Source organism: Triturus cristatus, chromosome 7, assembly GCF_964204655.1.
Source record: "Triturus cristatus chromosome 7, aTriCri1.1, whole genome shotgun sequence".
NCBI classification, from domain to species: domain Eukaryota; kingdom Metazoa; phylum Chordata; class Amphibia; order Caudata; family Salamandridae; genus Triturus; species Triturus cristatus.
The window spans coordinates 941,673,946-941,687,071 of NC_140590.1; the positions used below are offsets into that span (position 1 = coordinate 941,673,946).

Sequence of the window (13,126 nt, forward strand, 5' to 3'; positions counted from 1 at the left end):
GTCAATCCTCCAACCGGAGAGCGTCAGTGGCATCGGGACATGGACAGCTCAGCAACAGCATCCAACAGACGAGGTAAAATGCATGCACAGCATGCTGTCTCCCCTCCCTAACCCCAATCCCCCTGCAAGAATCTCACTCCAGAACATGTTTTGTCTAAAATAAGCAATGCATCATGTAGTCCATATCAACTGTTAGCAAATCAGTCAGTCCCGAAAAAGCATAGGTATGTCACACACATCAATAAATGAGCTAGCGGAGGACAGACAGCTAGATTGTCAGTCATTACATTTATTTGCAGACAAATTCTGGCAGACAAGTGAGTAATAGTACATTCTGTATCCACAGGCGGAACATCGCCCCAGGCTGCAGAAGGGGAGACTGGCGAGGCTTCCAGGGAAGAAAACACAATTGAGGAGGAAGTCATATCACCTGCTGATACCACACCACCATCCCCACCACCACCACCAGCACGATCAAGAAGGTATACAGTGGATAGCCTCCAGGAGATAGATGGTACAGAGGATGACAGCCAGGGAGCACAACAGACCACGCCGGACGATGACACACAGGCATCTGTGACACAGTCCCCTGTGGAGGATGGCAACACAGGTGCCCGTAGACGGCGACAAAGGGCACAGAGTCCTGACGCTGAGGAGTCCAGTGTCTTCTCTTGTCTGGAGGGGCAGATGCTCAAAGTGCAGCGCCTGCAGGGAAAGACAATGAGGGCCATTCAACGTCAGATTGTGGCAAACAACAGAAATATTGACAACATAAAGGAGGCCATATACTGCCTCAACAATACGGTGGCAGAGGGCATGAAGGAGATGTCGGATGCAGTGAGGTTGTTATGCGGCAGAATTGATAGTGACCGTGCTGCAAGGCACAGAGACAGGCAGAAACTTGAAGGGTACACCAAGTATGTCAACAGGCTGTGCAATGCAACACATGTGCTCAGTCGTCACCTAGTGGCCATGCAACTGGAAATGGCAAAGTGCAGCCGTGAAGTCACTCAGGGCCTGGTAACAGTCACCAGTGCTTTAGAGGTGATTCTGACAAACCAGATTGCTGCCACCGGTACAGGGGATGGGGCTGAGAGTGAGGAGGCAACCAGTCACAGCAGCATAACACCCCCCTTGCCAGAGAACAGGAGGCGCAGTGTTAGGTATGGTTCTGCCGCAGGACACAGTACTGGTGAGGACAGTGTGCCTACTGAACGCAGCTGTGGTGCGCGTGGGCACAGGAGATAAGTACTGCCATCACATTCCATTGTGTGGTGGGTGACGTAACCCATTGGACACAATGATGAGACTAGTGATTTTGCATGGGGGAGTGACTATGCCATGTTGTGCTTGATCAGGCACAACATGTACGCTGTGCTGTACAATTGCCTGATGTACGGTAAATTAAACACCCTGACACAATTGCACTAACTGGCTTTGTCGCATTGCTTACTCAGAAATAATTTTGTGTGATCTCTGACCGTCTCTGTCTCCCATCTGCTGCAGCTGTGCCACCTGCAGCATTGTGCTGTGGCTGTGTACCTTCCTCCTCCTCATCCTCCTCCTCAGATTCACTGATTTCCACGGGTGTCCCCGTCTTAGTGGCAATGTTATGCAGCATGGCACATGCAGCTATGATTTTGCAGCAGACCAGGGGCCGGTACTGCCGTGCACCTCCACTTTTGTGGAGGCAGCGGAACCTGCTTTTGAGGAGTCCAAATGTTCGCTCAACCACATTGCGTGTAGATCTATGTGCAAGGGGAGAGGAGTTGGCCTAACGGTTAGGGCGCTCGAACTCGGACCTGGGGGAACTGGGTTCGAGTCTCAGTAACAACGCTAAAACATCCTGTGATTCTGGGCAAATCACGTAATCTCCCCGTGCCTAACAAAAAAAAAAAAAACAATGAAATGAATGTGTGTCCTCATGTAACGTAACTGGTGCTATGTAAAGCGCTCTGATACCTGATTGGATTCAGGTCAAGTTCGTGCTATATAAAACTCTGCTAAAAAAAAAACACCAAAAAAACCAACATTATATCGCCTTTCACTTGGGGTGGATGGGTGCAGGTACGGAGTTCGAATGAAAGAACGCACGGAATAGGTGCTGTCACCTAAGTGTGAGAAGAAAGTAAGTTATTCACAGTCAACAATCGTAGCAACAGGTGTATACTTCAGGGGGTGTCACATATATTTACCTAGCAGGTAGCCTTCTCCAAATTCACCCGCAACGAGACGCGTATAGATCCCACTGTTCCTGAACATGTATGAATCATGCGTGCTCCCTGGGAATTTTGCAACTATGTCAGTGATGATGGAAGAGGCATTACATATAACCTGTACATTTATACAATGTGTGGATTTGCGAATGCGGTAGATGTACTCAGTCACAGCAGGGGGGCAGATTGGTATATGTGTCCCGTCAATGCAACCTATGACGTGTGGGAAGTGGGCCTTCTTGTAAAAGTCCACCTTGGTCTTCTGCAGTTCTGCCTGTGTGCTGGGGAATTGGATGTAGTGTGGCATCCTTTGCAACATGGTGTCCAGGAATGTATTGAGAAAACACGACAGGCAACTCTGTGAGACTCCACCTGCCGCAGCTATTACCCCTTGGTAACTGCCAGATGCCAGGAGGTGCAGGCAACAGAGTACCTGTACATGAGTAGGTATTGCGTGCGCCCCTGGTGTCTGGTGCTCCAGGAATGGGTGCAGGTCCCGTATCAGGTCCAGGATAGTGTTTGGGTGTAGCCTGTACCTCTCATGGACTTCAGCCTCTGTGAGTTGGAATAAGGTGATGCGCAATCTGTAGACGCGTTCCTGTCACCTCCATATCCTTTGTGCTGCAGCTCGTATCCTTAACCGCCTTGCAATGACGTAGAGGGCCGCCATTGTGTTCAGGATGATGCATTCTGGAGCTGTTTATATGCTGTGCACCTGGTTACCACCTGATTTGAGTCCATGGTAATTCGCGACTCTTAATTAGCAATTTCTTAAGGATTCGGTAATAGCGATTTTATGTACATAGGTTTGCGAATTTTTTTACCAATTCCTTATTTTGCGAGTAGCTAAATAGTGAGTCCGTGTGGCATATTTGCTAAATAAGGAATCGGTAGTTGATTTCCGTTATTTTTAGCGATTCCTTATTTAGCGATTCAGTGTTTCTGCTCCTACATTTCACATGCTTTTTTAGCGATAGCTAACGCTGAAATTCTGCTAATTTGAGCGTTACCGATCACTATTTGGCCACCTACATCGGGCCCTTAATCTGTAAAAATACAAGTTCAATCACCACTGTATGGATTCTCATGGCATGACTTTAACGGTAACTCACGCCCTTCTACTTCACTGCTGGTTTTCCGTATTACACTGCCTTAAATGTACTGCTGCAAATTGGCTCTGCTCACAACTGTGACCTATGAACATGCATCAATTTAGCAGGTTACCTTTAATTAACACTTATCAACAACCTTATCAATGAATATCCATTGTAAGCAATTTTATTCTGTGACTCTAGCGGTGTCTCATGCCTACTTGGTCCATTGTGGTTTGCACCTATAACAATTCCTTATATACAATGTTGTAATTTTATATCATCAGACACTACATTTCCTTGCCTCTACTACTATTTCTAATTAATTGCTTTCCTTTCCGATAATGAACAACAATTTCTACTTTAATTCCTCACTCTAATAGGGCCGCACCACTTATCTGTCAGTTCTCCTTCTATCCCATCATGCTTTGTGACCATGTCATCACGTTACATTTTTGGAACCCTTGTGGCATCTACACCTCTTGGGTCCCAGTTGAGCCGGCAGTACATGTAATCAAGCTCACTTAGCTTCACACTGACCCGCCACATTCCGGTCAACAACCACTGCAAGAGCACTCATGTCTGCTGCTATAGCCTATTTAATGCAATGCAATCCCCCTTACTTAAACTTGGATAACCTTCCCCACCAGTTACGAGTCTTTGCCTGTGAGCATTCGCTCACATGTGACAATACCACACTTCACCAATTACCTCAACCTACATCGGTTGCTGCAACAGGGCTTCAGGGTCTGTATAAATTACTTTGCATGTTGCCTAATTACATCGGCTTATGATTCCTTATTGTTAATAATTCCCCTTGCCCCTACCAGAACCACCATGAGATCTCATACCTTGTTTGCTTCACCTCCTTGCAGTCTGGATCTGGCCACCATTCTTCAAGGGTTAGTCATCTGCTTGCCTGTGAGTATCCACTCATATGTGACCATACTGCGCTTCACTGATTACCACAGCCACATCGGCTGCTCAAACAGCACTTCAGGGTCTGTATATATTAATCTGCATGTTGTCTTAATTCCATTTGCTTATGAGTCCTTCTTGTTAATAATTTCCCTTACCTCTACCAGTACTGCTCTGAGCTCTCATCCCTGGTCCGCCCCACCACTTTACGGTCTGGCCGCTAATTGGTCGAGGGTTAGTCATCTTCGATGCCCTCAATTTATGCCTCACTAGCCCAATTATCCATCTCACTCTGCATTGCATGCCCTACCAACAGCAATAGTTTCCTTTTAACGTATGACTCAAGACTTTCCAACACTATATGATATTCATTGAGCATGCTCATTGCTCAACCCTTATGCATGCTTCACTTGCTTTGACTTACGTGTTGTTTGGGGTTTTCTAATACTATTTAAAGACTAAGCATGTCCCTTACTTGTGCATGCTCCAATGGAAATTAATATACTTTTTAATTTTAGACCTAACCTTAATAACGTATCTTTTCCCTTTCCCCTTGTTCCTTTTCTTCCACTTTCATTCCCCACTTTTTCCCTTCTTCTAGCTTCAATTGTAATAGGCATCTATCTCAGGAATCATCCTTGATGTCTTGAAGATGAACCCAGTATTTTGACAAAGGGATTGAAATGTTGTAGACTCCTTGCACCTTGACGCAATCTTACCTTTTATCAACTTGTGTTATGGTGTTATAATGTGTGCTTGTTGGCCTAACTACTGAATTATGCTATAGGCCTTGCTATTTCAATGCCTGAGTCTTTTTTCTGTTGTTAAATGTCCCACTTAAATGCTGTTCTCACAAATATTCGAGTTAAATAACTATGTCCAGTTGGACAGTTAAAACATAGACATCAGTGTATTTCTATGTAAATTACAGTCATGATATTTTGTGTGGAAGGGACTGCTATTTGTGAAAATCTGAGAATCTGGCATCTCATACAACCAATTTTTTAACGCTACTCAGATTTACCTCAAAGTTTCTTCTCCTGAAGACATTACCTTGGCATTTTTAAGCTTGCAGCGTAGGCATAGATAAACACCCACCATATGAAGTTCAATCCTTCTAAAATTAGATCTTGATGATCTCATCCCAGCCCATTTCCATTTCTGTCCAGAAATGACTTCATTCCACCATTCTTGACTGCACTCTGATGATTATTGATAGTTCTAAATCACTAAATTTCACTCTTGAGTCCACACAGAACTTATTCATCCAGTAGTGCCAACTATCTGTTGAGACTATTCTGTGGGATAAAATCTGTCTTCCCTGTGGAATTATTAGTCCTGTTCAGACATGACTCTGGAACATCTCTCTGGTATTCTGAAAGTTTATCTTGCTACTCTCAAAGCTTTCTTGTATGCTGCAGCATGTTTGATCTCACGGAGTGCTCATTTTGACCATATCACTTTGAAATTCCATTCCTTAACTTGGCTCCCTATAAATGGCAAATCAATTTACATGTGTGATCGTCTAGTGCATGAATGCTTTCATTCTCGTCAATCACATTACTTGGCCAGATAGCTGAAGTTTTTGTGGGACTCACATACACTTCTCAGGTCAAATAGCCCTCTCCTTGAAACCCCTATATTCAACTAAACACTCTCCATACGCAACTCTTTCTCTGTTGGTGGTCATGGAATTTTGAACTCTATTCTTACCCAACATACACAAAAATACCTGTCTGTCATTTAAAAAATAACTTTAATCTTTTCTCCTTCATCTCAGTACCACCCATCACTTCCTATGCACTTTCTGCCCTCTGCTTCAAGGGCTCTTTTAGTGCTAATGACTGAATTGCCCTTATGCCCCCACATATTTATGTGTCACTGTAACATTATCTACTTGGTATATTACCTTTTGCAATGTTGATTAGATTTGTATCCATTCTTGTAACGTCTATTTTGTTTGCTAACCCTATCTTTTCTTTGCCTACTGCTCTTTATTTTGGTCATATTGAAGGGCCTTTTTTGTGTTACGCAAAATAACCCAATAAATAAATACATGTATAAAGACCCTAACCAAGACTCATGTTTCTCATGTGATCCTCAATTTTGATAGACCAATCCTCATTAGCCTTAAAAAAAGAACCAGTATCCTGGTGTAGCCAAAATATTGTCATCTAAACCACTGCATTTCAGTGGATAGTTGAAATTATATTAGAGGTACATAATCTTTTATAACAGAGCTGTAAGATTTGAAATAAGTTTAAAGCAATGAAGACTGAGGAATTAAATCATGGAAAAAACATAGGGGTTGATTTAGAGTTCGGTGGGCGGCGCATCCATCCATCAGGAAGTCAGAGGAGATTACGTGTGCCACCCTGAAGGACACCCACTCACCAAATTTTTAAATGCCTGCCAGTTTAACAGTGATCCCTTTGCTATCTGTTAGGCGGCTGTTCATTAAACATTTTGGTTTTTCAGAAACAAATTCCCAAAGCAGGAGTTTGATTCTGAAAAAGAAAAAAAATTATGACTCCCATACTCTGGGATTCTTGTCCCAGGGTATGGAGATCATATTTCTTTATTCTTTCCATGATTGCCAGGTTCTTCCTGGCTGTGACAAGAAAAGAAGACATCAGACCATTCACTCTAAAAAGGGAGGGTGGCCTGATGTCCCTAATCTGACAAGTTGTGTGAATAGGATTTCTGATAATGAGGTCACCAGGGGCAAGGGCATCAGAAAACTGATGGACCATTCAACTCAGCATGGAGGAGGTGGATCGAAGTTTTGGCAGACAGCGTATTCAGTTTATGACAGAGGACCCAGCCCGCCAAACTCTAAATTAGGCTCATGGTACTGAATAGTTGATATGGTGCCTGTTCAGTTCTTAAAATTAAGCTCACAATTCCTTGTGGATTTTGCAGTAGTACTACAATTTAAGATCATGCTAAGAAGTTAATCTATCATATTTTTTTTGCGATATTTTTTCATCACATAATATATTTGTTCTCTGCTTTGTCCATCTTTTTCAATATAAAGAGGGATTTCAGTTTGCTGAAGAATCAAACCTTAGGAAAGTTACATTTAAAAGGACATTCTCATGTTTTGCTTTGTCAGGTGTGCATAGTGATCCTTTTTCTTAGTTTCCTTGTGCATGTAGTTTTGATTTATTGTGAATGCAGGACTCCAATTGCAGAAACACCAAAGTTAGCTAGAAAATGCAAGCTGGCATGCAAAGCATGCTATCGTTATGTTATGATACAATGAAATTGGTTCAAGTGCATACTATAGATGGAGAAGGCTTGCACTAGTGCTCATAAACCTACATGTGTAATACTTTACACGGTCCCATTAGGTCCATCTAACTATGCCTTTTTTTGTTTCCAAAATACACTTAATATGCTCACTTTGTAGATTTTTATAAGAACCCCCCTTTAGCACACATGATCGGTTTGTATTATAATGCCACAAATATGAATATTTAGCAACTGTGTGATGTCACATTAGTTCACAGTAAGTTTTGCTAATACATCAGTTCACTTTTAACAATGGTTTACCTCCCTGTCATGATAATGATTATTTGGTTAGACTCTCATGAAAGTGTAAACCTCATACTCTTGTAGATCTACTACATCCCATCCAAGAGTATATTTTCCCTTAGTCCTTGGTGGTGTCCTAGATCAGGGATTCCTAGCTAAGAGGTTCCTTGGTTCTACCTTAGCTTCTAAATTGCAACAGATAGAGCCAGGAACTGTGCACTATCTGCAGAACGGTACAAGCAGCTATTAATTAAAATTAAAGGAACAGCTAAAGTGTCTGTCTCAGGTGAAGCACTTAAATGGATCCAATCCTACCTAGAGAATAGAACCTTCCAGGTCTTCTCAGGGGAATCCACCTCTAGAGCTCTGGTGATTGGTTGTGGAGTCCCTCAGGGAACCTCCGTGAGCCCCACATTATTTAATGTATATTTGCAGCCCCTATCTGACATCATCCTGCCTTACGGGATAAAAATTGTCACCTACGCAGACGATACCCAGCTGGTAATCTCCCTCAATGGCCAACATAACCACCCCTCTGACCTGGAACCCTGCCTGGGGGAAGTGACTTCATGGATGGAACACTCCTGCCTTAAGCTGAATGGTGGAAAGACAGAGTTAATGCTTCTGCGTAAAACATCTGGTCTGGACCTCAAACAGAACTGGCCTAATTGCCTGGGGCCTACCCCCTCCCCAAAGACCAAGATAAAAAGCCTGGGCATCTGGTAGGACAGCTCTTTTAAATTCGAGGACCAAGCAATAAAATTTACAGAGGCATGCTTCGGTGCCATTAGATTACTCCACAAGATCCACCACCCTCCTTTCAATAAGCGTTAGATGGACCCTGATACAGGCTCTGGTCCTATCACGTTTGAACTATGAAAACTCCCTATATCTTGGAGCACCCATAGCAACTTTAAGAAAACTCCAAGTCACACAGAATAGTGTAGCTAGACTACTGCTGGGGGTACCTAAAAGTAGATCGGTCACATCGGCCCTAAACACGCTCCACTGGCTACCCGTTTCCGGCAGAGTCAAATTTAAGGCTCTGGGCATAGCCCATAGGACCTACTGGGGGTATCACCCTGCTATCAATAGACCACTCATTACCCCATACCCCCCGAAAACTCCTCTGATCCACTTATCTTCATTTTGCGACCCCACCGAAAATAAAGAGGGCAAGAAGTGGAGGCAGATCATTTGCTTACAATGTGGTCGGACTCTAGAACACAATGCCGCACACATCCAAGCTGAATTCTGTCATCTTCCTTTCTAGAAACTTCTCAAGACCTGGCTATTCCAGCAATCATCCTCATAAATATCCGCCGGAACCCCTGTCTAGATGCCAGCGCTGGGATGCCCTCGGTAGCTCTACAAAAGCGAATAATAATAATTCTTTTATTCATAATGCTGTCTTTGAGTCCTCTAACATCAGTGGTAGCAAGGAGCATTTTGGGATACAAGTCAGGAATCCAGTTACTACCTCCAGTGACCTCTAAATGATGTTCCTGTGTGCTACATTAGTGCTAGTGTCAATATAATCATGATGAATAATACAATGAGCATTGTTAAGATGGTATAATTTGTTCCATTTGATTTTCATTTTGCCTATGCATCTTTCAAGCTGTATTGTTGATAGTGGTGGAAAACAGAAAATAAACCACTTTGTAGATAATATCTAAAATGCACTTTCTTCATTTTGATAGATGTATGATTTGCTTACACCACCTGTTCTCGATTTAGAGAGAAAGACGACAACCTTGGACCATTTAAAAAATACCATGAAAGAGAAATCAACTTTTCCAAAAATTGAGCTAGAAGAAACATCAAAGTTTACAAAGGTACATACTTTATATGTCTAAGATGTGGTACAACAATCTGCAGGGATTCCTGTAGTACAGCAGAGTTTAGGGAGATTTACAATTTAAATGTCAATGATGTTGTCCAACAGCTTTTCGGGATTCCATTATTTACCTCACAGTTAACAAAGGTACATACTTTATGTGTCAGACATGTTTTTTAACAATCCGTTAGAATTCGATTAGTTACATTAAAGTTAAGAAAGGTACATACTTTAGTTGTCAGAGATGTTTTCTAGCAATCTGTCAGGATTCCATTATTTACATCAAAGTTAACAAAGGTATATACTTTATGTGTCAGACATGTTTTTTAACAATCCGTTAGAATTCAATTAGTTACATCAAAGTTAAGAAAGGTACATACTCAATAGGTCAGAATTGTTGTTTAACAATGTCAGAATTCCAGTATTTATTTAAACCTTACCCTTGTAGTTTATTTGCTGATCATGTAATGCTGATTAGAGGGGCAAAGTGCTAAGAATTATGTCTCAGTAATTTGATAGCCCTGTGTGATGAATGTATTATCAACTTCAAGTATTCTGGTTGAAGCCTCTGATTAAAGCTGAAAAATTGAACCTGGATGTCATATATGTTAGACCTGTCAGTCTTAGGGGGGTCTTCCCCCAAACATTTTGTCTTACTGCTCCATTTTTGGTGATCTAATTTTTGTTGGCCTCTGTGCACTTTACTACTGCTAACCAATGCTAAAGTGTGTGTGCTCTTTTCTCTGAGCATGGCAAAATTGGTTTACACCAAATTGGCACAATTAATTTACTTGTAAGTCCCTAGTAAAGTATTACTACATGTGCCCAGGGCCTGATAATAAATGCTATTAGTGGGCCTGCAACACTTATTGTGCCACCTAGTTAAGTAGCCCTTTAAACATGTCTGAGGTCTGTGTGGGCAATTTAAACTGCCATTTCCACCTGGCAAAATTTTGCCAGAACCAAACCTTTTTTTTTAATACACATAAGACACCCCTAGATTAGGCCCTGAATAGTCCCCATGGCAGAATGAGGTGTATTTAAAAAGCTGGACATGTACTTTTAACTTTTACATGTCCTGGTAGTGTAAAACTCTTAAATATATTTTTCACTACTGCAAGGCCTACCTCTCCCATCGGATAACATTGGGTATCCTTGTTACCTTTAATAAGTGGCAATTTCCAATTGGTATCATATAGGAGTGAGTTTGGTGTCTACAAAATTGTCATTTAAAACCATCCTTAGTGATAAAGTCGGATTTTAAGTCACAATTAAGAAAATGCCACTTTTAGCAAGTTGGCATTTTCTTGTCCTAACCATTTGGTGCCTGCAGCCTTTATCCTGGGTCACATGATGAGGTGTAGCTGGCAGTTGGTCATTCTATATTGTGTTGTCAGTGAGACAAATGGGAAATAGGTATTGGAAGGATGGGCCATCTCCGACTTGATGAAGGAGAGGAGCTGTCACCCGCCCCGCACATCACAAAGACTCTGTCTGGCCACACTCGCAAAGGGTTTGACAATATTCTTTTGTCTGGTAGCTGTATTCTGAATTCTTTACAGCCTGCCTATAGATAGAGATAGGCTCAGAAATACAGTTCTTTGGCCATTGTTGAGCTGGCCTGTTGAGTAGTCTGGCACTGCCATATTAGCCACCAGTATGTAGGCCATTGTTTGTTGGTCATTTCACTGCCCACTGGACCAAAACCAAAAAGCTGCACACACCAGCCTTTCAACTTAGCCCATGTGACAGTGCCAAACTGCCTGACAGGCCAGTCCAATATTGCCTTTGCTGTGGGTTGGACAGGAAATAAAGCACTAAGGCAATTATTGGCTGTACTCTTTGAGGGACATCTAGGAAAAGAAATATTCAACATAGGGATCATATTATGAATAAAGTTAGGAGCATATTTGCAAGCCCCTATCGCACCAGGAAAGTCCCTTTTATCGATGTGCCTGTGGCAATAGGGGCTGTGCCTTATTCACAAGGCGGGGCTAAGCCACTTAACGTGGCTTAACGCCGCCTTGTGACTAAGACACCCTTACACGCTATACTTAGCGTGAAAGGGTCAGGCTTTGTGCAGCACACATAGAAACAGCAAAACGCCATGTAAGATTGTTTATGTGCAGGAAATTGTCCCTTCCTGCACATAAACAATCATTTTAAAAATGACACAAGGAGCATATATAGAAGTTACAAATTGCCATTTATGATTTCTTATGTGCAGGAAGGGACACCTTCCTGCACATAAACAATCAATTCCCACAACGCTGGCACCCTTGCACGATGGTGCAAGAGTGTCTGCGCTGATGCTAGTCAGCTAAATTTAGCGCCAGCGCAGGGAGAAACGTAGGGCTGCACCATATTGTTGTAAATACGGTGCCACCCAGCGTTACGAAAGTGACAGAGTGTGGTGTTAGCCTTCTTGGCTTAAAGCCACGCTCCCCCACTTTAGATGTACATATGCCCCTCAGTTTAGTAAACTGAATTACCTGTTCTACAAGTGAGAATTTGGAGTCTACAAGTTGGCCTCTATCAATGTTTATCAATGATTATTATTATTAAAAATAGCAATAGTAGTAGCAGTAGTAGAAGTAGTAGTAATAGTGTTACTGGTAATAGTAGTGGTTTTATTATTGCTATTCTCCTTAATACGATTGTTCATACTGGCAAATTGTTATGTATTTGGTGGTAATAGGAGCAGTAGAAGCACTCTTAATAATAGCATTGGTAGGTGTAGTAGTGGTATTAGCAATAGTGCTGATATTATTTATCATTACTCATAATATATACGGATTCTTTTCTTTACCACTCACATCCTGGCAATCAGGTGACTACAGGCCTTATTATTAGCATTTTATTGCATTACCAAGTTAATAATGTAAACCCTTTCTTTTCTATTTTTTCAACACATGGTCATAGAGAAATTATTAGCTTGATATTTATATATTATAATATATACTATATTATAGGATAGTGCTGGATTGCTCAAACATGTCTAAAACAATTCCTTAATCAGTATTTACACCAGAATTCTACTAGCAGAGCCCTTTCTAAGAATAGTCAGCTGGTTGCTTCTCAAACATTGTCACCATGTACTCTGTTTATGCAACTCGCATGCTAGTGAAAATGTATGTTTAAGTGATGTTTCGAAGAATTACATTTATCCTCTAAAAATCGCACTATAGATTTTATAGACCATGTATATAAAGGGCGACCTCCCTTCTATACTATAGAAAATCGGGTTACTGGTTGAGGGGAGAGAAACGCTACTCAAGAAACAACTACAATATCTGTGAAGGTGAAACACAAGCAAACCCAAAATTAAGCTGTGCTGAACCCTCTGTTAGTTTGTAACAAAGCAGTCAGGCTAACTTAGAGGCAATGTGTAAAGTAATTAGGCAGCAAACAAAGAGCAATAAAGTGAAAACACAAGACAAGAAAAATCACACACAAATTCAGAAACATAGAGTATATTTTTATAAATCATTTGACACCAAAACAACAAAAATGTAATTAGTAGA

At 41.7% G+C, this 13,126-nt stretch overlaps 1 protein-coding gene across 2 annotated transcripts in view; it reads left to right on the forward strand.

Moving 5' to 3' along the window:
• Positions 1 to 13,126, forward strand: part of LOC146810887 (uncharacterized) — an 898,367-nt gene that overhangs the window by 14,652 nt on the left and 870,589 nt on the right. For both annotated transcript variants that reach the window (XM_085617928.1, XM_085617929.1), the window contains exon 2: positions 9,466 to 9,600. In XM_085617928.1, coding sequence (XP_085474054.1) covers positions 9,466 to 9,600 — 135 coding nt within the window. The remainder of the gene's footprint in view (positions 1 to 9,465; positions 9,601 to 13,126) is intronic.